The sequence below is a fragment of the Bos javanicus genome, chromosome 10 (genome assembly GCF_032452875.1).
Source record: "Bos javanicus breed banteng chromosome 10, ARS-OSU_banteng_1.0, whole genome shotgun sequence".
NCBI lineage: Eukaryota > Metazoa > Chordata > Mammalia > Artiodactyla > Bovidae > Bos > Bos javanicus.
In genome coordinates, this window is record NC_083877.1 from 60,887,430 (window position 1) to 60,910,605 (window position 23,176).

Below are 23,176 nucleotides of genomic sequence, written 5' to 3' on the forward strand. Positions count from 1 at the left end.
CTCAACATCCAGGCTGCCAGATACGGGACAGAATGCAGGTCACTTATCACCACCCATGTGTGCAGGGGATCATGGGAACAAAGATATTCAGGGTCTTCAGATACCCTCTGATGAAAGCCTTTCCTGTGAGAAGAGCAGAGATAAAGAGGACAGAGGGGAGAGGAGACGATTATACTAAATATCTATCCTAGCACATTGACTGACTAAATTGAATACAGATTTCCCCCCAAATGGAACATAATTACGTGCGTAGCCTTCCCCATCATAGCTGCCTGGAGCAAGTGACCTAATTCCTTAACGTCCACTAACACAGCCATCTGGGTGAAGCTGTAGAGCACAGAACCAGGCACCCTGTGCAGTGCGTTCAAGTAGAAGTTCTGGTCTACTGTGTGGTCCTTGAGCTGATCTGCTTTAGAATCACTGGGGAGGCTGTTAACCTGCAGACCTATAAAATCAAAATCCCAAGAACAGTCCCAGGAATCTGCATTTTTAACCAGCAAGCCAGTTAATTTTTAAGAACTTGAAAGTTTGATCACCACTTACCTAAATGGTTATCTCAGTGAATTCTTAGCTAATATGCAGGCCAAAGTTGTCCCACCAGTGGACCCAACTGGCTAGGCCAGTTACTGATTCCTTCTAGAGGCACACGCACACATTTTTGAAAACTGGACTTGCCAGATAAAATCTGTAGTATATATACCAAATAGCCCATAAAACACTGAAAGTTATTTTTTTAAACAGTGGTGGGAGTTATACACTCATATTACCCATTATTGTCTTGCTCAACATTATACATACCTTTATGGCAAACTGTATTAAGTATCTTAAATGGCACCAAATTTTCCTTTTATGAAGATAGGCCTATTTTTGGAAGTAGATAAGCGTCATTTGGAGTGAAATATGATGAATAAAGGTGGGTGATTATGTTGAATCTGTTTTTTTTTTTTAAATTCATTAAAAAAATTCTTAAGTGACCACACTATATGATCAGTATACTTTTTAACCTCAAAAGATATGCCTTAATAATAATTTAGAATATTTTGTCTAAAACAGAATGGTTTTAGTTTATTCCAAAGTAAAGGAGGACAGTCTTTTGGATTTACCAATTCCAGTGTGTTTTGTGTGAAATCAACCCCATATCTCATTTTGTATTTGAAGGTGTAGAAGCCACGTTGCATTTTGAAACATGTGATCATTTTATGAGAAATCATTGTGGGGATAGGAGAAGATCAGGACTTCATTTCTGTTTACTGGGGGGAGACTTGCAGGGGAGGTGCTACCGTGGAGACAGAATGGTCTTTCAACTTCATTAAAGTACAATTCATGGGTTAACCTTTGCATCAGAGCCAAAGGGCAGAATCACAAAATAGACAGAACAACCTGTGTTCTGTGGTGGCTTGGGCTGGGTAGAATTGCAAATGTACTTTATAATCAGATTTTGAATAGAATTCAGGTTGAACAGAGTGGTGAGATAAGTCCATGTGAGAGTAAATGCTGTGGGCATTCCTAAAAGGTTTGATTTGACCATCCTGGGACCCAAAGTGCCTGTTTCCAAAATGAAAGGATATATTTTATGGGCAGCATCAACCGTCCCAGAGTGCATGGGCAATGCCCTTGATAGTAACACAAAGGGAGTTTGAAGTTTTCCATTTTCTGCTGGTCTAGGGCCATTGACTGCACTCATTGTGTGCTTATCGCCACGGAGGCAGGCTCATGTTCTAAAGTGTCCTGTCTGAGGCTTGCATATATTCTTGGAGGTCTTTAATTTCACCAAGCTGAACAAAATTGAACACATAGATCACTGAGCTTTGATGTTCTGAAGGTAAAGATTTCAAAAAAGCAGGTACTAGTTTCCCTAGAACAATTGGAACAACATAAAACTAACACGATGTGGAGTCTGAATTACAATCCTCACATTCATCAATAGGAAGGCGGTTTGAGACATTCAGGTGACAACTTGTCCCTGCACATTATTAACTGATTCATTTAAAGATTCATGTTGGAAATGAAAAGTAAGGGAAAATCCCCTGTGACTTTGTTCTACTTACATATTTTTGAATTCTTTTTTTGGAAAGGCTCTTTCAGGGAATAAAAGTTATTCTCATTTCTATTGGTTTGGACAAAAAGGAACTGTATGTGTGTGTGTGTGTGTGTGTGTGTGTGTGGAGATGGGGAGAGTTGCTTTCCTGGGCCATTTGCCTGGTTTCATGTGACACATTTTCTGGCTTTCCTATTTACTGAAGAACTGCATTTTGACATTCACTAGAAACAATCTGTCTCACAGGCTCCCACCCTCCCTTAAACACTCCACTTTGTCTTGGATTAGGATATTGCCTTCCAAATTAAAAAAAAAACAAAAACAAAAATACACAATGATTGGGCAGCATTGCTTCCAGAGGAGCTTAACTGTTTAAGGGTTAAAGACATGGAAAAATTATAACTTAAGTACTGTAGCGGCCAGGGGTTGATGAAGAAAGGTAGCTTTGTTTGGGTGACGTTTGGGCTCTGTTAAAACAGACAAAATATCTTTTTTCGGTCTTATGGCGTAGGCAGGATTTTATATGCTTAAAAGCAAATCTTCAACTGCATTCTCCTTCTCTTACATCAGCCTGCTTCTCCCCTTCTCTCTCATGTGGCAAAACAATAAACAAAGTGACCACTGTTGGTTCTCTGGGTCTCTCTCTCTCTCTTTCTAGTACAGGCTCCCAGGATGGAAATCTTTAGCCATTTAAACTCTGAAAAGTCCTGCTCCTCTAAGAGAGGACGTTTGCTGAATGTTTGCTTGCTGGAGAGTGTCCCATGGTTGTCAGCTTCCAAGGGGTTATGCAGAAATGCAGGCTGCTTGGGCAGCTTGGGTGGTGGCACCGTCATCTTGGGAGGAATCCCTGCCTCGGGATCTCTGTTTTCTTTTTCCTCAGCATGTGTAAAGTCAGTGCTTTAGGTTGCAGGGTGTGGCAAGAACGCCAAAAAGCATTGAAAGTACTATTTGTTCTTGAAAATGTTACAGTTAATCTCTTGGTCCCAGTCTAAGGGGAAGAAAAGATCTTTGAGAAGAAGGGCAAGGAAACCAAGCACATATGTGCTTTCTCTGACTGGGGTTTCAGATTCATTAATACTGACGTAAGCAAAGAAAACAGTTGGAGTGGTTTAAAGCAGTGGTTTTTAACCTGAGATCTGTGGGTTCCCAAGAGGCCCACAGATGGTTTTCTAGGGGTAATGCTGAGGGGCGAGAGTTGGGGCATTGGACCCATTAGAATTAAAAAGAGTATTTGCGCAAATAGGCCTTTGTTGGAGAGAGATCTATTGATCCTCTTTCAGTTCAGTTCAGTTCAGTTCAGTCGCTCAGTCGTGTCCAACTCTTTGCAAACAAATGAACTGCAGCACGCCAGGCCTCCCTGTCCATCACCAACTCCTGGAGTCCCATGTCCAAACCCATGTCCATTGATCGGTGATGCCATCCAACCATCTCATCATCCGTCGTCCCCTTCTCTTACTGCCCTCAATCTTTCCCAGCATCAAGGTCTTTTCAAATGTCAGCTCTTAGCATCAGGTGGCCAAAGTATTGGAATCGCAGCTTCAAAATCAGTCCTACCAATGAACACCCTGGACTGATCTCCTTTAGGATGGACTGGTTGGATCTCCTTGCAGTCCAAGGGACTCTCAAGAATCTTCTCCAACACCACACTTCAAAAGCATCAATTCTTTGGCGCTCAGCTTTCTTCACAGTCCAACTCTCACATCCATACATGACCACTGGAAAAACCATAGCCTTGACTAGATGGACCTTTGTTGACAAAGTAATGTCTCTGCTTTTTAACATGCTGTTTAGGTTGTTCATAACTTTCCTTCCAAGGAGTAAGCGTCTTTTAATTTCATGGCTGCAATCACCACCTGCAGTGATTTTGGAGCCCAGAAAAATAAAGTCAGCCACTGTTTCCACTGTTTCCCCATCTATTTGCCATGGAGTGATAGGACCAGATACTATGATCTTAGTTTTCTGAATGTTGAGCTTTAAGCCAACTTTTTCACTCTCCTCTTTCACTTTCATCAAGAGGCTCTTTAATTCTTTTTCACTGTCTGCCATAAGGGTGGTGTCATCTGCATATCTGAGGTTATTGAGATTTCTCCTGGCAATCTTGATTCCATCTTATGCTTCATCCAGCCCAGTGTTTCTCATGATGTACTCTGCCTATAAATTAAATAAGCAGGGTGACAGTATATAGCCTTGACGTACTCTTTTTTCTAGTTGTAACCAGTCTGTTGCTACACGTCCAGTTCTAACTGTTGTGTCCTGACCTGCATTCAGGTTTCTCAAGAGGCAGGTCAGGTGGTCTGGTATTCCCATCTCTTTCAGAATTTTCCACAGTTTATTGTGATCCACGCAGTCAAAAGCTTTGGCACAGTCAATAAAGCAGAAATAGATGTTTTTCTGGAACTCTCTTGCTTTTTCGATGATCCACTGGATGTTGGTAATTTGATCTCTTGTTCCGCTGCCTTTTCTAAAACCAGCTTGAACATCTGGAAGTTCGTAGTTCACATATTGCTGAAGTTTGGCTTGGAGAATTTTGAGCATTACTTTACTAGCGTGTGAGATGAGTGCAGTTGTGTGGTAGTTTGAGCATTGTTTGGCATTGCCTTTCTTTGGGATTGGAATGAAAACTGACCTTTTCCAGTCCTGTGGCCACTGCTGAGTTTTTCAAATTTGCTGGTATATTGAGTGCAGCACTTTTACAGCATCATCTTCCAGGATTTGAAATAGCTCAATTGGAATTCTATTACCTCCACTAGCTTTGTTGGTAGTGATGCTTCCTAAGGCCCACTTGACTTCACATTCCAGGATGTCTGGCTTTAGGTGAGTGATCACACCATCGTGATTATCTGGGTCGTGAAGATCTTTTTTGTACAGTTCTTCTGTGTGTTCTTGCCACCTCTTCTTAATATCGTCTGCTTTTGTTAGATCCCTACCATTTCTGTCCTGTATTGAGCCCATCTTTGCATGAAATGTTCCCTTGGTATCTCTAATTTTCTTGAAGAGATCTCTAGTTTTTCCCATTCTATTGTTTTCCTCTATTTCTTTGCACTGATCATTGAGGAAGACTTTCTTATCTCTCCTTGCTATTCTTTGGAACTCTGCATTCAAATGGGTATATCTTTCCTTTTCTCCTTTGCTTTTCGCTTCCCTTCTTTTCACAGCTGTTTGTAAGGCCTCCTCAGACATCCATTTTGCTTTTTTGCATTTCTTTTTCTTGGGGATGGTCTTGATTCCTGCCTCCTGTACAATGTCACGAACCTCTGTCCATGGTTCATCAGGCACTCTGTCTATCAGATCTAGTCCGTTAATTCTATTTCTCACTTCCACTTTAGTCTAAAGTAAAAAAAAAAAATTAATTAATTACTGTATTTTTGGCAGTTCTTTTTGTCTATTATGATAAAATCACATAACATAAAACTTACCATCGTGATTACCATTTTAAAATGTATAGTTCAGTGGTATTAAGTACATTCACACTGATGTACAACCATCATCACCATCCATTCCAATAATTCTTTTCCTCTTGTAAGTCTAAAGCTCTGTATCTATTAAACAATAACTCCCCGTTCTTCCCCAGCCCCTGGCAATCACCATTCTCCTTTGCATGATTTTGACTACTGCAAGTAAGTGGAGTCATGCAGTATCTGCATTTGTGACTGTCTTATTTAACTTTTCATAATGTCCTCAACGTTCATCATGTTGTAGCATGTGTCAGAATTTCCTTTCTTTGTAAGGCTGAATAATATTCCATTGTACGTATGTACCACATTTTGCTTATCCATTCATCTGTCGATGGATACTTGGGTTGTTTCCATGGTTTAGCTATTGTGACTAATGCTATGGATGTGGGTGTACAGTATAACTATTTTGTAAAAGCAAGTTCATAAGCACAAGTTTCTGCTTTTTTCTTTTGAGTTGTATATTAAGAGATTTTCTGAACCTGTGAAGCATCTGGTGTCTCAGCTGACTTTAAAGTTCTGAGTGAGTGTGCTTTGCACACACGTGTGTTCTTCCTCCGAGGGCCAGGCTCTGGATGCTGTTGTTATCCCTAAGGAGATAATAAGCCAGTGTATGGAAAGCAAAGGGCTGGGACAGCACGGGCCTGGGACATCCTCATGAGCCTTCCCCAGAGCTGACTGCCATCACCTTGCCTCATTCCCTTGGTGGGTTACCACAGCCATACTGCATCAAGGAACCCCTTTCTATGTGGGGAGCGAGCAGAGGAAGGACCATATACTTCTCCTCCCAGTCCCTAAAGCCTAGAACTCCCCCCTTTTCATGCACCTGGCAATATGGTGCCTCCAATGGTGAGTCTGGGTTTCTAAGTCAGACTTGGATTTGAATTCTGTCTCTCCCACTATCTGCTGAATTATTTAGAGGCAGTTATTAAAATTCTTTGAACTTTAATTTCCTCATTTGTAAAATGGGGATAAAATACTTACCTTGAAATAATATTATTAAGACTAAATGAGTAGATGTCCATAAGGTGCTTAGTGCTGAACCTGACATATAAATAGGATGCCTCTTCATTAAAACTTAAACTCCTTGCTAGAAATCTAAAGATAGGGATTTCTAATGTGAAAGCATTGCTAAATCTGGGCAAGAGTTTTTTCTTTGTGAAACTTTGGAGAGTGAAAATCAGCAAGTCTACCCAATAAACTGAAAAGAAAAATCTGGTCTTAGTGGCTATAAAGATGGAGGCATTATAGGATAAGCTGGGAGGGGAACAAGAGAAATAAAAGTCTGTTATTATCTGTAACATGAACACTCTCTGACCTCTGCAGTTGTTGGCAAAAGAGAGACAGGCTGTGTCACTCCATAGGGACATTGTTGACATGCCCTCACATCTCCACAATACAGGAGCAAAACTCCTGCTGAGGAACTAACTTGCGTTCTTTTGAATATTTTAAAAGATTATAATCAACTGAACGATGAAGAAAAACAAAACACTGTTTACATCTAAACATCAATAGAATAAAAAACAGGAAACAGCAAATCACACACATAAAAAAAACCCTCTAAGCCAAGTTACTCTTTAATGCTTTTTTCTATGTCCCTGTTTATACAGAATTAATTTTATATAGCTGCTACCAATGTGCATATGCTATTCCAGGTTCTTTTTTCCCACTAATTTATGTAGATTCCCTCCATATTTCTACAGTCCTAATATTTAACATTGCAAGTGGCAATATTTATGCTGATTTGTTTTGTTGGGGTTATTTTTTTAACTCTAAAATGAATGTTTCTTTTACATAACTACTCAGTGCTGTTTCAATACAAATTCTTCCTTCCTTGTCAAAAACTCTGATAAATATTATGACATTTGTCATCTTTTATATTAATACTAAGTAAGGCCACCAGTGGTGGATAAATATACCTGAAGTGGAATTATTCCCTTTTTTCTGTCAATACTGGCTTTGTAATTTTCTTTCTGTTTGTGAAATTAATGAGAGTGGAGCAAGTATCTTACAGTTGTTTCAATTTTTAGTTCTAAAATTATACTGAATGTTAACATTTTCCTGCTTTTAAAACTGAATTATTTCTAACCCCTTTCAGGTGAATTATCTAATCAGGAAGTTGGCAAATTATGGTCCTTGGCTGAATATGGCCAGCTAACTGTTTTTAGAAATAAAGTTATTGGAACACAGCTGTGTTCATCTGTTTGCATGTTGTCTACTGCTGCTGTTAAGTTCCAATGGCTGAGTTCAACATGTATACCTGTGGCGGATTCATTTTGATATTTGGCAAAACTAATACAATTATGTAAAGTTAAAAAAAAAAAAAGAACAAAGTCTAAAATATTTACTATCTGGCTTTATTCAGAAAACGTTTTCAGACTCTAATCCCATCTCTTAGCTCTTACTCATTCTTGTTTCTACTACACTTTGTCCTCCTGCAATATCAAAGTACTGTAGCTCCCCACGTGTTGTAATTATTTATGTTTGAGTATCTTCACACCTGCTCTTCCCTCTGTCTGAGTTTTCCCAATTCCAAACTCACCCTTCCAAACTCTTCTTGAGGGCTGCTCATCCTATAAAGTATTCCCTTTTTCCAAATTCACAACTTTACATTTTGTTAGATGTTATTGACAGTTGGAACAAGAATCAAGAAAACAGTGCCTGGGAAAGCACTTCATAAAACTTATAAAAGTTACTACTTCTAATAATAACTGCTATTATACTTGGCAACATCAGTGTCCACTTTTGTTTATACTTTTATTTCAACCCATTTACAGGGAGCTTTTTAGACCAAAGGACCCCAGCTGGCTCTCACGGAGTACAGGATCTAAGAACACCTTTCCCATAATCCCTCTTTGTTAAATACCAACAACAAGGGCGCAGGTCTAGTTACTCAGGCAACGAACGCTGTAGGCTGGTTCAGATCAATTAGATGTGTCTCATCGATTACTGACTAACATTAAGATAACTCAAACCATCGGCCAGCCAAGCAAACAAAAGAGCCCAACTCTCAAAGTTGTCTTGTTTGACTCCAGAGAACAAGGTTGGAATCCTGGAGAAACAATAAATATGCTAAATCAAAAAGCTGCTTTATCCATTTGTTGCAGATAATTATGTTGAGTACATAGCTCTGCACTACTACATGTATAGAGCTATATATAGATCTCTTTTTTTTTTGTCTATCTGATGCATATTTATTTTTAATGGATCTGCATTCCTTTCTCTGCATCTCCCTTCCTTTGAAAATCAAAACATAGAAAATATTTTCATGAAATCTAATATATATAAAAACTGTAGTAATATGTGTGTGTGTGCTAATTTAATGATGATGTCCAGTGGATCCGGAAGGAGCTTAGAGATTTCCATTTGCTTTGTGAAAAGTTTAATATGTGTGTTGAAAGCCACAGGCAAAGGTTCAGATTACGCCAAGTGAAAGCTCGGGTGGTTCTGAATGCTGAGTCCCAGAGACAAAAGCTCTTAGTTACAACTGCATTTCTGGAGAGGAGGGCGCCAGTGCATTCACCACTTCCATTAAGGAGCAACTACCTCTTTTAGTGGTGCTTTTCTCTCAGGAAGTGCAATATATAGTAAGGACAGAAAAATAAGCAAAGGAGGAAATTTGCTATTGATTTTCTTTTCTTCTGTGAAATTACATGAAAGCTCAATGGCTTGTAGCAGTAACTTAGTCAATAAGGTTCCATTTGAGACCACCTTGAAGTTTAATTCTCTCCCGATCCTTTTAAACTTCTACTGTTGGATTCTTTTGTATTTAATTGTTTTTAGCGATGAGATGCTATGAAGCTTTTTATTCACAACACCACAGGGGATTTTGCTAAAGATAACACTGTGAAATATTCCCAGACAGTAAAGTCCCATCCATCCTTTTTGGTTAGAAATCAACAGTACAGTGCTGAAAACCAACCTTGAAAACCCAAGGGAAAGAGACAATGAAGGTGAATATAGGACTCCTCATTATAAAGCAATTTTTCGGTATTAGTTGCTGGGTCTTCTTGGGTTTGAGCTGTGGTGAGAATAAGCTCAGTTTTCTCCTGTGGAGTGGAGGAGGCCCTTTATGTCAGACTCACCATCATCTGAGTGTACATTTTGGTCATAACAACTTGCTAACGTTTATTGAACATTTACTATGTACTTGATAGCTTGCTGAGTCCTTATATGGTTTCTGTTCTATAGGGAAGCAATAAGTCGCCTGTGTGAAGCTGTCCCTGGGGCAAATGGAGCCATTAAAAAGCGAAAGGTAAATAAATAATGGTGTGGTCTTTTTGTTTTATATTTCCCTAACTATGGGAAAGAAATATAATATTGAAATAGTTGTTTGTTCATTCCACCACATGACCCAAGGTCCAGAATAGCCTTGATTAGTTGGCATGCTATCTGAGATGCACTCAAAGTTGTTCTTCTTCAAATTTTCTGACTTGCCAGACATTGTCTGAAATGGTGATGCCTGGAGGGACAGAGTGGAGAAAGCACCTGAGTCTTTCCAAGTTAGAAAAAATCTGGTTGCAGGGCTGGGTCTTTACTTTCCTTTGAGCATGGCATCGCATCTCTGTAAGAAACTTCATTTTTGTTTCTGTAAGTTAAGTTGTTGACAAAATGACCAGTTTTGGTACCTTCCAATTTCAATATTTTATAATGTATGTATTCTGCATTTTAACATTTTAGGCTTTTAAGTCCAGGTTCGATGCAGGATACAGGATGCTTGGGGCTGGTGCACTGGGATGACCCAGAGGGATGGTACTGGGAGGGAGGTGGGAGGGGGGCTCTGGATGGGGAACACGTGTACACCCGTGGCGGATTCATGTTGATGTATGGCAAAACCAATACAATATTGTAAATCAATTAGCCTCCAATTAAAATGAATAAATTTAAATAATAAAAAAAAAGACTCCATGGCCTATTTTCAAATGGAAACATGGGTGCTGGTAGCAGTAGGATAGTAAATGGGTAGAAGGAGCTTTTTATGCTGAAAGAAAGCACAAGACTCCATGTTAGACTTGGATTTAAACCCTGTCTCTGCCCCTAGTAACTGTGTGACCTTGAACAAGTCATTTCACCCTTTGGATCCTTGGCTTCCTCATCTATAAAATGGGAGAAAATAGCACATACTTTATAGAGTTAGGTAAGAATCAAATGAAGCGATGTGTACATCACAGTGGTTAACATGGTGTCTGGGTTACATAAGCTTTCAATGATAATGGCAGTTAGTATTATTGTATTAGCACATTACCGACCAGGAGTTTTTGCAGAAACAAATGCCTGTGGCCAGTGATTTGTTATGTGACTGAATAATGAAACACTCTGGTCAATCATGTTTGGGTAACAAAAGATGTATTAATACATCTCTGCCAATTATGTATTAAGTTATTAAACCTAGAATAGTTGCTTCGAAGTCCAAAGGAGAGAGTCAAAGGCTCTTAAGATAGCCATATCAGTTACAGAACTGTAGATTATTTAAGAGGGGAAGGATTTTTAGAGATCTCCCAGGAAAAACCCTCTCACTTTGCTAGCTTCTAAAGTATGGCTCAAAGAGACTTGCCTTGAGTTACTAGAATGATCAAGGTCAGTGCCAACTGTCAAAGCCAGGTTTTTAGTCTCAGCTTAGTGCTCTATTACCATACCACCCTGTCTCATTTGTTTTTTTTTTTGGCCACCCCACAAGGCATTTGGGATCCTAGTTCCCAGACCAGGGATCAAACACATGCCCCTTGCCTTGGAAGCATGGAGTCTTATCCACTGGATCACCAGGGAAATCCATGCCTCATATTTTTATCATTGCTCATTATCTCTTAAGGCTGAATCCATTGTCACCCAGAGTGACTCAAGTGAGCCCCATAGTACAGGAAACTGGTGAATGGTCTTTGCATTCTATTAGAACTCCTATGAGTAGTTTCTTTGACAGAACCCATGATCTGCCTATAGCCTCTAACCTCCTCCTGCCTCTCATAACCTCTTCAAATAGGAGGTTGTGACTGGATGATCCCAACTTAAGACTTTCTCATTTCAGGATTAGTGGGAGTCCACACTGGAAAACAAAATAAAGCAAACCAGGCTATCATCTTTCCAGAAAGTAAACATGTAAAGAAAAAAGAGAAATTATTGAGTTAACTCCTTGATAGCTAGATTTATACAGAATGTGCACATGCACTCAGTTGTGGCCAACTTTTTGCAATCCCACGGACTGTAGCCCGACAGGCTCCTCTGTCCATGGGATTTCCCAGGCAAGAATACTGGAGTGGGTTGCCATTGCCTACTCCTAAAGAGTTATTGAGTACTTAATACATGCCAGGGACTCTTCTATGTACTTCATATTTTTAATATTCTTTTTCTTCACAATTTGAAAAATCGTGTTAAAACACACATAATATTTACCATTGTAAACATTTCTAAGTGTATAGTTCAGTGAATACATTCATATTGTTGCTCAATCATCACACCGTCTATCTGCATTACTTTTTTTCTAAGAAAGAAAATCATTTATTTGAAGAACAGAATATATTTAGAATTGTTTGCTTCTAAAAAAGCCAATTTTCCCCAAGCCTTCACTTTGTAATTTCATATTAAGCAATTAAGTTATTTTACACAATCTAGTTAAACAATTTAATGGGAATAAGCCCATAACTCTTTTTTTATCTTGTAAAACAGAAAGTCTTTACCCATTAAACAATAAATTTCCATCCTTCTCCCTCTCAAGCCCCTGGCAACCACCATTCTACTTTCTGTCTCTATGATTTTGACTACTCTAATTATCTCATATAAGTGGAATCATGCAGTGTCATATTGTGATAGGCTTATTTCACATTACCTCACATACGTCCTCATGGTTCATCCATGCTGTAGCATATGTCAAAATTTCCCTCCTAATTAAGACTGAATAATATTTCATTGTATGTATATATCACATTTTGCTTATCCACCAAGTGTTGATAGACACTTGGGTTACTTCCATGTTTTAACGATTGTGAATAATGCTGCTATGAACATGGATGTACAAATATCTCTTTAAGTCCTTGCTTTCAGTTCTTTTGGATATATAATAAGAAGCAGAATTGCTAGCTGCTGCTGCTGCTAAGTCGCTTCAGTCATGTCCGACTCCATGCGACCCCATAGACGGCAGCCCACCAGGCTCCCCCGTCCCTGGGATTCTCCAGGCAAGAACACTGGAGTGGGTTGCCATTTCCTTCTCCAACGCATGAAAGTGAAAAGTGAAATTGAAGTCGCTCAGTCGTGTCCGACTCTTAGCGACCCCATGGACTGCAGTCCACCAGGCTCCTCTGTCCATGGGATTTTCCAGGCAAGAGTACTGGAGAGAATTGCTAGATCATGTGGTAATTCTAGTTTTAGTTTTTTGAGGAGCTGCTACCCTCAATAAGCTGTTGTACCGTTGTACATTTCTGCTAATAGTGCACAAGGGTTTCAATTTCTCCACGTCCTTGTCACCACTTGTTATTTCCCCTTCTTCCTTCCCTCCCTTCCTTCCTCCTTCCTTCCTTCTTTTCCTTCCTTCTCCCTCCCTCCCTCCTCTCATCTATCCCTCCCTGCCTCCTCTTTTTTTCTTGCTTGCTTTCTTGTCTTCCTTCCTTCCGACTAGTTATAGGTCTACCCAGATTTTCTGTTTCTTTGTGATTTAGTCCTTATAGGTTTTATGTTTCTGGAAATTCATCCATTTCATCTAAGTAATCCAGTGTGTTGACATACAGTTGTTCATAGAATTCTCTTACAGTCCTTTTACTTCCATAGAATTGGTAGTATAGTCCCCACTTTCATTTCTGATCTTTTTAATTTGTCTTCTCTTTTTTCTTTCCTTAACTTATTTAGCTAAAGGTTTGTCAGTTTGGTTGATCTTTTTGAAGAACCAACTTTTGATTTCTCTGATTTTCTGTATTGTTTTTCTAGTCTCTATATTATTTATCTCCGCTCTAATCTTTATTATTTCTTGCCTTCTTCTAACTTTGAGTTTAATTTAAAAACTTTTTTGATTTCTTTAAATTGTAAATTTAGGTTGGTTTAAAATTTTTTATTGAAGTATAGCTGAAATACAATATTGTGTTTGTTTCAGGTGTACAGCACAGTAATTCAGTTATACATGTATATGTATATATATATTTCTTCTTCAGATTCTCTTCCCTTATAGATTATTGCAAGATATTGAGTATAGTTTCCTGTGCTTTAAACAGTAGGTCCTTGTTGGTTATCTATTTTATAGATAGTAGTATATATGTTACCAGAGAAGGCAATGGCACCCCACTCCAGTACTCTTGCCTGGAAAAATCCCATGGACGGAGGAGCCTGGTAAGCTGCAGTCCATGGGTCACTAAGAGTCAGACACAACTGAGCGACTTCACTTTAATTTTTACTTTCATGCACTGGAGAAGGAAATGGCAACCCACTCCAGTATTCTTTTTTTTTTTTTCACTCCAGTATTCTTGTCTGGAGAATCCCAGGGACGGGGGAGCCTGGTGGGCTGCCATCAGTGGGGTTGCACAGAGTCGGACAACACTGAAGTGACTTAGCAGCATATATGTTACTCCAAATCTCCTAATTTGTCCCTCCTCCCACTCCCTAAGTTAGGTTGTTGATTTGAGATCTTTCTTTTTTAGTGTGTGTTTATACTATAAATTATAATTTATAATGTTATAGATATAAAAGCAGCACGTTCCCTGTGTTTCATAAGTTTTGGCATGTTGTGTTTTTTGTACTCTTTTAATCACCACAAAAAACCTAGGCAGCAACTTTTTCTCTCTTTTTTAGATTTGTGGTGTTCAAAATGACTTGTGAATTCAGTTAATCCAAACTCTCACGGGAGTTCCTTTTATATAAAGCATGCCCCTACTCCCAGCACTTGGGGAGAAGGGACTGTATGAGAAAAAGTCTGAGGGCTCAGGTTTTACTACTTAAGAATTTTGCTGCATTTCAATTTTAAAAAGTTTATATTAAAAAAGCATTCCATCTCACTTGATTTATTTAAAGTAAAATAGAAAGTAAGCGTGTGGGCTTTGTCACATTTTTAACATTTAAAAAAACATAAATATTCCTTCTGTAACAAAATCTGTAACTTAGAATGTTGTTTTGTTATTTTTAAAGCCTCCAGCTAAGTTCCTATCAACAGTTCTTGGCAAAAGTAATCTTCAGTTTTCGGGAATGAATATAAAACTGACCATCTCAACATGCAGTCTCACACTGATGAATCTTGACAACCAACAGGTAAGCTTATGAGTGTCATTTATAGTTTAACATATCTTCTGTTTTTCTAGAACAGTCTAGGCATAATAAAAAGAATAAAGTTTCAGACAGTGTGCCTAAAACTTAATGAGACATGGGGGTAAATATCTGCCAAGGATTTATGTATAATAGTAATTAGAACAACAGTATTATTAAGCCATCACTGGGATATTTAACTGCCTAATACTTGCCCCTACTTAATTGGCTTTGTTAATAAGAACAAAGGCACAAAGATCATAGTAAATACTGTTTGGAATATACTCAAGCCAGTCACTTATTATTCTCCACCACCCTGCCCCAAAGAGAAAGCAATTCCTTCATCAGGACCGGGGATGCAGATGAAGGACAGAGGAGAAGGATAATGTTCGGGCCAGTGTTCTAGCTAACCAAAATTTAAAGCATAAAACATTTTCTTTCAACCCTTACGATTGAAAAGTCTTCTTGAATGTTATTGTATAAACAACTTTTTCATCTTTGATGATTTATGATGCTATGGTGTGGCCGAATTCTCATTGTAAATGTTATTTCTTAAAAAACAGCATTGCTGAAGCAAATATAAAAGATACACAGTCACTGGGCTAAATGTACTTTAAACTAGGACATCCTTTGACTTTTTATTTTTTAAACTAAATTCCTTTATGTATGCTAGACTCTAATTTTTCTTTGTCTAATATGTAATGATTTGAATTTCTTAGTATTTAAGGTTTTACTGTGTGGGGTGCTGTTGTTCAGGGACTCATAGAAGGTTCAATGTGTACTTGGCACTGAAAAAACACTAAGAGGCTTTGATGTCACATCCAGGTAGAAAGCCTGATTTGCCACTAACAAGCAAGTTATCTTCCCACTCAATTCTTATCATCAGTGAAATGAGTTCTTATTCATAGAGCTTCTAAGAAGATCGGTTTAGACACAGAATGTGTCTGTGGGGTTACTTAGAGGATCAAATAAGATCATGGATATAAATCACACAGCACAGTGCCCTTACATGGTACCTATTATTATTTTTTACTCAAACATTCTTCCTTGAGGCCTTTTCATATACTCAGTACTTAGCAGGGAAAGCATATTGTAATATGTAAAATTATAAAATAGTAACATGTAAGTACAGTTGTAAACGTTTGTATTTCTATTTTCTGGCCAAAAAATTCACTTGTGGTTTTATTTTTTAAATTCAAAAGCAGAATAAAATAACATTGCTTACCCAGCCACAGAAGAAACTGTGTAATATGAACTCATTTAAAATGGATTAATTGGTTCATAATTGGTTATCTAAGAGAGGCATACCTGACAACAGAACATTTGGGGCTGTCATTAGAAGATGCAGCCTCTCTGGGTGGAAGGCAAACATTCAGTCTTTCAGGTGCTTTGTCCTCAAGACATTTGTGGATGTAAAATTTGTTTTTAGTTTTCACTCATGTGAATGGTACCAGCTCTGGTACCATTGCTTTTCGTTGTGTATGATTTCATTGAGTATAGGGTTGTGTTGTGTATGGTGGGGGCATAAGTTATTCTGAAAATCTCTTTTCCCTCCACTACTCTTTTCCAGGCCACTGCAATTAGAGCTGGTACAATATACCCATAACCTTTTAGGCAAACAGAAGGAGGGACACTGGGCATAGGTGGCTTCTACCACCAGTAGTTACAGCAGAGGTGCTTTGGGGAGTGGCTCCCATCCTTTCTACACTGCTGGTGTTGAAGGAGCTCTGTTCAGCCCACTGCTAGAGTGGGAGCCAAAGTTAGGATCTCATTGATATCAGGCCCAGGGGCTGATTTTTCAAAATAGTTTTGAACTATTTTGAAGACCTGGGGAGAATAGCCACGGGGGGTGGATGGAGTTGGGGGTGTGTAAAAAAGATGTGCCACTCTGGATGCTTAAACTCAAGAAGCTTTATAGATCCCATTAAAAGGGCAGCTCTTCCAGATGTTCAAGCTGGTTTTAGAAAAGGCAGAGGAACCAGAGATCAAATTGCCAACATCTGCTGGATCATCGAAAAAGCAGGAGAGTTCCAGAAAAACATCTATTTCTGCTTTATTGACTATGCCATTTGACTAAGCCTTTGACTGTGTGGATCACAATAAACTGTGGAAAATTCTTCAAGAGATGGGAATACCAGACCACCTGATCTGCCTCTTGAGAAATTTGTATGCAGGTCAGGAAGCAACAGTTAGAACTGGGCATGGAACAACAGACTGGTTCCAAATAGGAAAAGGAGTACATCAAGGCTGTATATTGTCACCCTGCTTAGTTAACTTATATGCAGAGTACATCATGAGAAACGCTGGGCTGGAGGAAGCACAAGCTGGAATCAAGATTGCCAGGAGAAATATCAGTAACCTCAAATATGCAGATGACACCACCCTTTATGGCAGAAAGTGAAGAAGAACTAAAGAGCCTCTTGATGAAAGTGAAAGAGGAGAGTGAAAAAGTTGGCTTAAAGCTCAACATTCAGAAAACTAAGATCATGGCATCTGGTCCCATCACTTCATGGGAAGTAGATGGGGAAACAGTGGGAACAGAGTCAGACTTTATTTTGTGGGGCTCCAAAATCACTGCAGATGGTGACTGCAGCCATGAAATTAAAAGATGCTTACTCTTGGAAGGAAAGTTATGACCAACCTAGATAGCATATTCAAAAGCAGAGACATTACTTTGCCAACAAAGGTTCGTCTAGTCAAGGCTATGATTTTTCCAGTGGTCATGTATGGATGCGAGAGTTGGACTGTGAAAAAAGCTAAGTGCTGAAGAACTGATGCTTTCGAACTGTGGTGTTGGAGAAGACTCTTGAGAGTCCCTTGGACTGCAAGGAGATCCAACCAGTCCATTCTAAAGGAAATCAGCCTTGGGTGTTCTTTGGAAGGAATGATGCTAAAGCTGAAACTCCAGTACTTTGGCCACCTCATGCGAAGAGTTGACTTATTGGAAAAGACTCTCATGTTGGGAGGGATTGGGGGCAGGAGGAGAAGGGGACGACAGAGGATGAGATGGCTGGATGGCATCACCAACTCGATGGACCTGAGTTGGACTGAACTCTGGGAGATGGTGATGGACAGGGAGGCCTGGCGTGCTGCGATTCATGGGGTCGCAAAGAGTTGGAGACAGCTGAGCAACTGAACTGAACTGAAAATATCCCAGGGATAAATGCAGCAGAAAAGTGACCTTCTGGGTGTAGCATGAGAAAATGATTTATTACATTTTCCTTAAAGAAAAATATCCTTTGAAGTTCTGAGATAAATACAAAAACCACCCCCTCAAATTCTAAGATATTCTTTGGACTGAAATAAAAAACAGCTTCAAATTTATAGGTACATGCATACATGACAGAACACTTATGGGTCAGATGGTTCACGTTTATCTTCCTTCACTGAGAACATCAAGAATGTAACCATTTGCTCCCAGAAAATGTCTCACAGAACCTCGGAGGCAGAAAATAAGTTTATATTAAACACAGAAACACACAATACTTACAATTTTTAAAACTTACGCATTTTGAAATGGGAAAAAACGTTTTGGAAAAGCAAGTTACAGGATTTTTTAGTCCTTGTTTTAAAAATTCAAGCAGCAGACTTCCTTGACATATTTTAATAAGGTTTTAAGAAATGTGAGTCTCAGTAGCTCCCATTCCCATTTACTCATTTCTATACTCCTATCACTGACTCCTTAACAGCTACTGAAATTGAGAAGGGTAATAGATAACAAGGTAAAACAGGCAGAAAATGGAGAAATCTTTTATCTCCAGGAGAGGCAATTCAAATACCTAGAGGCCAGGTAGGTAATGCAAACTGTCTGGGTCCATGAAAACACAACGGTGCAAGCGGTGATCGATGATGAGTGCCTCCACAGTGTCCACTTGTCCTCCACAGTGGGGAGGAAAGCTGGGGCAAACAGAATACTTCCCCTGGGTAAAGCCCAATCCCATACGACTATAGGGCAAGGGCTGCCAGATCTTCCTCTACTTTTGGGAGGGAAAATGATGGAAATCTGGGAGTTTTACTGATCTCTATAAATTATGGGATGTTGGTCTTTAAGAAATTAAAATTATAAGCATGAGCCAAACAAAATAGATCTATGTCCTCGAAGGGAGCCAATGTGGGACATCCGATAGCAAAAATTTACGTTAAGTATGGATAGACCTAGAAAGTGCTCCACAAATCACACTACACACTCAGAAGTTTAACTTCTCTCTCCCCCATTCCTCATCCCCACCGCTCCCTACATCAGACAGGCTTAGAATTTCCCCAGAACTCCCTTCTTTAGTTTACCTATTGATATAGATGTATATATCTTAATTTGAAGAAGGAAATGGCAACCCACGCCAGTATTCTTGCCTGGAGAATCCCAGGGACAGAGGAGCCTGCTGGGCTGCTGTCTATGGGGTCACACAGACTTGGACACGACTGAAGCGACTTAGCAGCAGCATATATCTTCATTTAATTATCACAATTTATAAGGTTCATTCAAGTATTCTTATTTTTAATTTAGGACCCTGAGGCAGAGATTAATCTCTTGTTACAGAGCTAGTAAGCAGTGGAGCCTAGGTTCAAATTAGGTAGGCTTGGTTTCAGTCTGTGGTAACTGTAATGTTTAAAAATGTTACCCTTTTCTACTTTCAGTAAATATTAACAAGCATTAATGTCAGCAGTCTCTTAAGTTACTGCCTATTTTTAAGACTAACAAACCATCAAGAGTGAGTTAGAGTCCAGGTCTTTCTCTAAATGAGCCTTCAAACCTAACAGGAAGTAGCTTTCTTTCCCCTTGCTCTTGCTCCCTACTCGATTTCTAAGACAAATAGAGTAACACTTGTAGTTTGTAGATATGTTTTTTTCTGAAGCTATTTCCTGGCATCTTATCTGGAGATAAATGCGACTAGTCAATTCATATATATTGGCACTTTTCTTTGTCCAGAGTCCTATTAATTCTCATCATATCATACAAGCAGTTATCTATCCACATTCGTATTACATCTATAAGCTGTTTGAAAATGCAAAGTGAGCCATGGGAGACCAGTAGAATTAAAATTTAAGTGCTAGTGTTTAACCTCCTTTTTAGTCTTCCCCCATCTATCACTCCTCTCCCTGCCAAGCTAGTGTCTGAATTATGATCATCCTTGTCAGCCCTGTATTATACAGAAAAGAACCCCCCTCCCTAAAAGACAGGATGACTGCAACAAAATTAAGGCTCTGAGTTGTCCTGTTATATTGGGTGTATCCTTTACTGCCATAATGCAGCAAAAACATCTGGTACCTTTTTACTAATCTTAAGACATGCTGGTATACTCAGTTTCATTGGGCATAGCCTTCTAATTATAGTATTCATAGAACTTCAGCATCTTACTAACCACGAGATGCTTACTGATTTAGCAGGTTTTCCCAGCTTGGCAAATTCTCTTATAGGAATTTACTAAGTTTAATTTACACCAATTAATTTGTAATCTAGTATTTGAAGCTGGAGCACTTTCCCTTATAAAGTCATTAAATTTAAATCATAAAATGGTTGCAGTCACACAAACAGTATAGCAAATAAAAAGTAGAATTAGATAAAGTATGTATACAATTAGACAAACAAAATACAGAGAACAAGAAATCTTTATTATTTTGAATGCTGGTGCATAACCAAAAACAAGCTTAATTAGAGGAGGAGACAGAGGGAAACTTCAGATACTGAGGTGGATTTCTGGGCAGATTTAAAACTTTTAAGGGTTGTTGATAGTGTCTTTTTTTAGATGTAGGGCTTTCCTTTTACTAGACAATGTTCATTTAACAGTTCTTACATTATGAAGTTCAACCAGAGTCTTTTGCCTGTAAAGTTAAATGAAAAAAGAGAGCAAGTGAAACAGAAAATTCTCTAGTATATACTGATGTTTGAAAGAGTTTGTGCTCTTTGTACCTTCATGTACATTTTACAGTCTAAATTTGAAACTTCATTAAGGACGTCTTAAGTTTTGACTTTTAAAAATGTTCAAGGCAATGAATTTTCTTGAATAAAAGATTACAGTAGCTTTAAAAATGATCAAGATATATGTACAAACAAAATCTCAGTTGTTCTTGGAAACACGTTTTAAGATATAGCACACAAGACACATACTTCTTTTGGGGGTAGATTATCCTTTGAGATACTGAAGAATACTTGGTAGATTTATTTTACACTAAAAATTTAGCCTTTGATAACCAGAGCTCGGATAGATTACAAACTTGAATCTTTAAAGTTTTCTCAATATGCATACAGTCCAAATAACTCAAAGACATCTTATGTCCTAAGGTGGACACATCAGTTACTTTTTCTCATATAATTATCATCAGTGGGCTCTTGTACTGGCAGTCTATCTTGGTCATAACTTATTCTTGAGAAGCCATTCCTTACAGTGAAACATGAAAGATTATCTTCCTCGATGCAAGGAAATTACTCTGAATAAACAACAAAGTCAAAGCCGTGTCTCTGGACATTCTTGAAAACAGGTTTCAACAGTACTAAGATACTCTTCTTTAACAATTTTCTTCCTTTTTCATAACTGTGCAGTCACTACCTTATTCTACTCTGCAGAAAAAAAAAAATTTTTTTTTGGAAGATTAAGTTTTTCATTGGCACAGAACTATTTGGAATGAACCCAAAAGACAGTGGAATGCTGGGTCTCTCCTCAAGCAGCTTCCTCCTCTCTTAACAGCATTTAACTACTCTCTGTCAATGATCTCATCACAGCCGAGTTCTTCCGTCAGACGATTGACAACCATAAGTGAAAAAAGCTCTTCGATAAAAGCCAATTGATCAAACGGGGTCTTCTCATAATGCATCTGAAACCCGCCATCCAGAGCTGCTTCTCTGGCTCTGGAGGTTCTCAGAAACATCTTGTTGGCTTCTTCAAGGGCCGCTGATACTCTGTACCCCGCACCACTGAGCGGCTCCTCTTCCGGATAGTCATAGTCGTCCTCCCAGTTATCGAATTCCTCGCCCTCGTCCTCGCTCTCGAAATCAGGGCCCGCGATCTGGCCTGGCTGCTCCCCAGGGCTGGGCCGGCTAGCGAGGCCTCGGGGCCCCTGTGGCTCCGCCATTGGCTGGGCCGCCTCCTCCTCCATTGGGCCTTCCTCCTCCAGTTGTGGCGGGGCCCCGGCGCGGGAGGGGTTCGGGGATAGCTCCCGGCTCCCGCCGCCTACCTCCATATGCGGAAGGTCACTCTCACCAGGAATCACATCCATTTGCAGATCGGTGCTCTCCTCATAGAGCTCGGACAGCTCGTTCATTTCAGACATAGTGCAAGCAGCTCAACCTCCCCACAAGTCGTTCGTTTTCCACAAGCTCCGAGCTACGGGGCCGTGCGGTTGTGCGCTTGCGCAAGCACCGTGCGCTTGCGTGACCTCGTGCGTGTGCGCGACCCCCAAACACCGCCTCCTGCTCAGAGCGCTGCTCTGGTTTGGCCGCTGGTAGTGCCCCCCATCCCCCTCTGGGGGACATTCCCAGTACTCGGGGATCTGCGCTCCGTGCGTTCGAATTTCGGACCTAGGGCTGTGCATTGCTTGGCCTCCACCTTACCTAACCGTTCTGCTGCTTATGATGCTATAAACTTGAAAATACTCTATATGCCTTCTACAGAAGGTGGGAAAGATTGAGGGCGAGAGGAGAAGGGGACGGCAGAGGATGAGATGGTTGGATGACATCACCGACTCAGTGGACATGAGTTCGAGTAAACTCCGGGAGTTGGTGATGGACAGGGAGGCCTGGCGTGCTGCAGTCCAGGGGTCGCAAAGAGTCGGACACGATTGAGCAACTGAACTGAAGACCCCTTAATCTTCCTCCCCTCTCGCCCCTCTCCTTTCTCTCTGTCCTCTTTCCGCTGCTCCCCTTTCCTCCATTCCCAGGCAGTCTCATCTGCTCCAAGGATTTAACTAACTTCGTCTCTGTGCAGCTGCTGCTGCTGCTAAGTCGCTTCAGTCGTGTCCGACTCTGTGCGACCCCATAGACTGCAGCCCACCAGGCTCCCCTTCCCGTCCCTGGGATTCTGCAGGCAAGAACACTGGAGTGGGTTGCCATTTCCTTCTCCAGTGCGTGAAAGTGAAGTCGCTCAGTCGTGTCCTACTCTCCGCGACCCCATGGACTGCTCTGCACCTGAAAACCACACGGTGTTCTCAGCCATGCATCAGCATATTAAGAACTCATCCATCCCTCTCTTCTATTTTTCTCATTTAAAAAAATGTTAAATTCACAAATAAGCATATTATCGGTGTTCTTTAAAAAAATATGCAGAGAAGAAATACATGGGCCCATCTTTTTTTTTTTTTTTTTGCCGCAGGAGGTGACTTTACACTTAATTTGGTGTGTGTTCTGTAAATCTTTTTCTGTGCATTTATATGAATCTTTTAAGTCCTCATGGAAAAATCTTATTTTTTTAACATGTCTTACATAATTGCCTTCAACTTATAAAAAAGCAAAAAACCCCTAAATCTTGTAGATTTAGCTGTT

At 39.7% G+C, this 23,176-nt stretch overlaps 2 protein-coding genes across 5 annotated transcripts in view; one reads left to right on the forward strand and one right to left on the reverse strand.

Moving 5' to 3' along the window:
- SHC4 (SHC adaptor protein 4) overlaps positions 1-23,176 on the forward strand; it is a 176,695-nt gene that overhangs the window by 105,705 nt on the left and 47,814 nt on the right. For all 4 annotated transcript variants that reach the window (XR_009738738.1, XM_061428842.1, XM_061428843.1 and 1 more), the window contains 2 exons: positions 9,682-9,745; positions 14,590-14,709. Coding sequence is in view for 3 of the 4 variants with exons in the window: in XM_061428842.1 (XP_061284826.1) it covers positions 9,682-9,745; positions 14,590-14,709 (184 nt within the window). In the remaining variant the exon portion in view is untranslated. The remainder of the gene's footprint in view (positions 1-9,681; positions 9,746-14,589; positions 14,710-23,176) is intronic.
- EID1 (EP300 interacting inhibitor of differentiation 1) lies at positions 20,293-22,082 on the reverse strand. The gene has a single exon (XM_061428829.1). It carries the CDS (start codon positions 21,967-21,969, stop codon positions 21,394-21,396), a length of 576 nt encoding a protein of 191 aa, XP_061284813.1. The 5' UTR covers positions 21,970-22,082; the 3' UTR covers positions 20,293-21,393.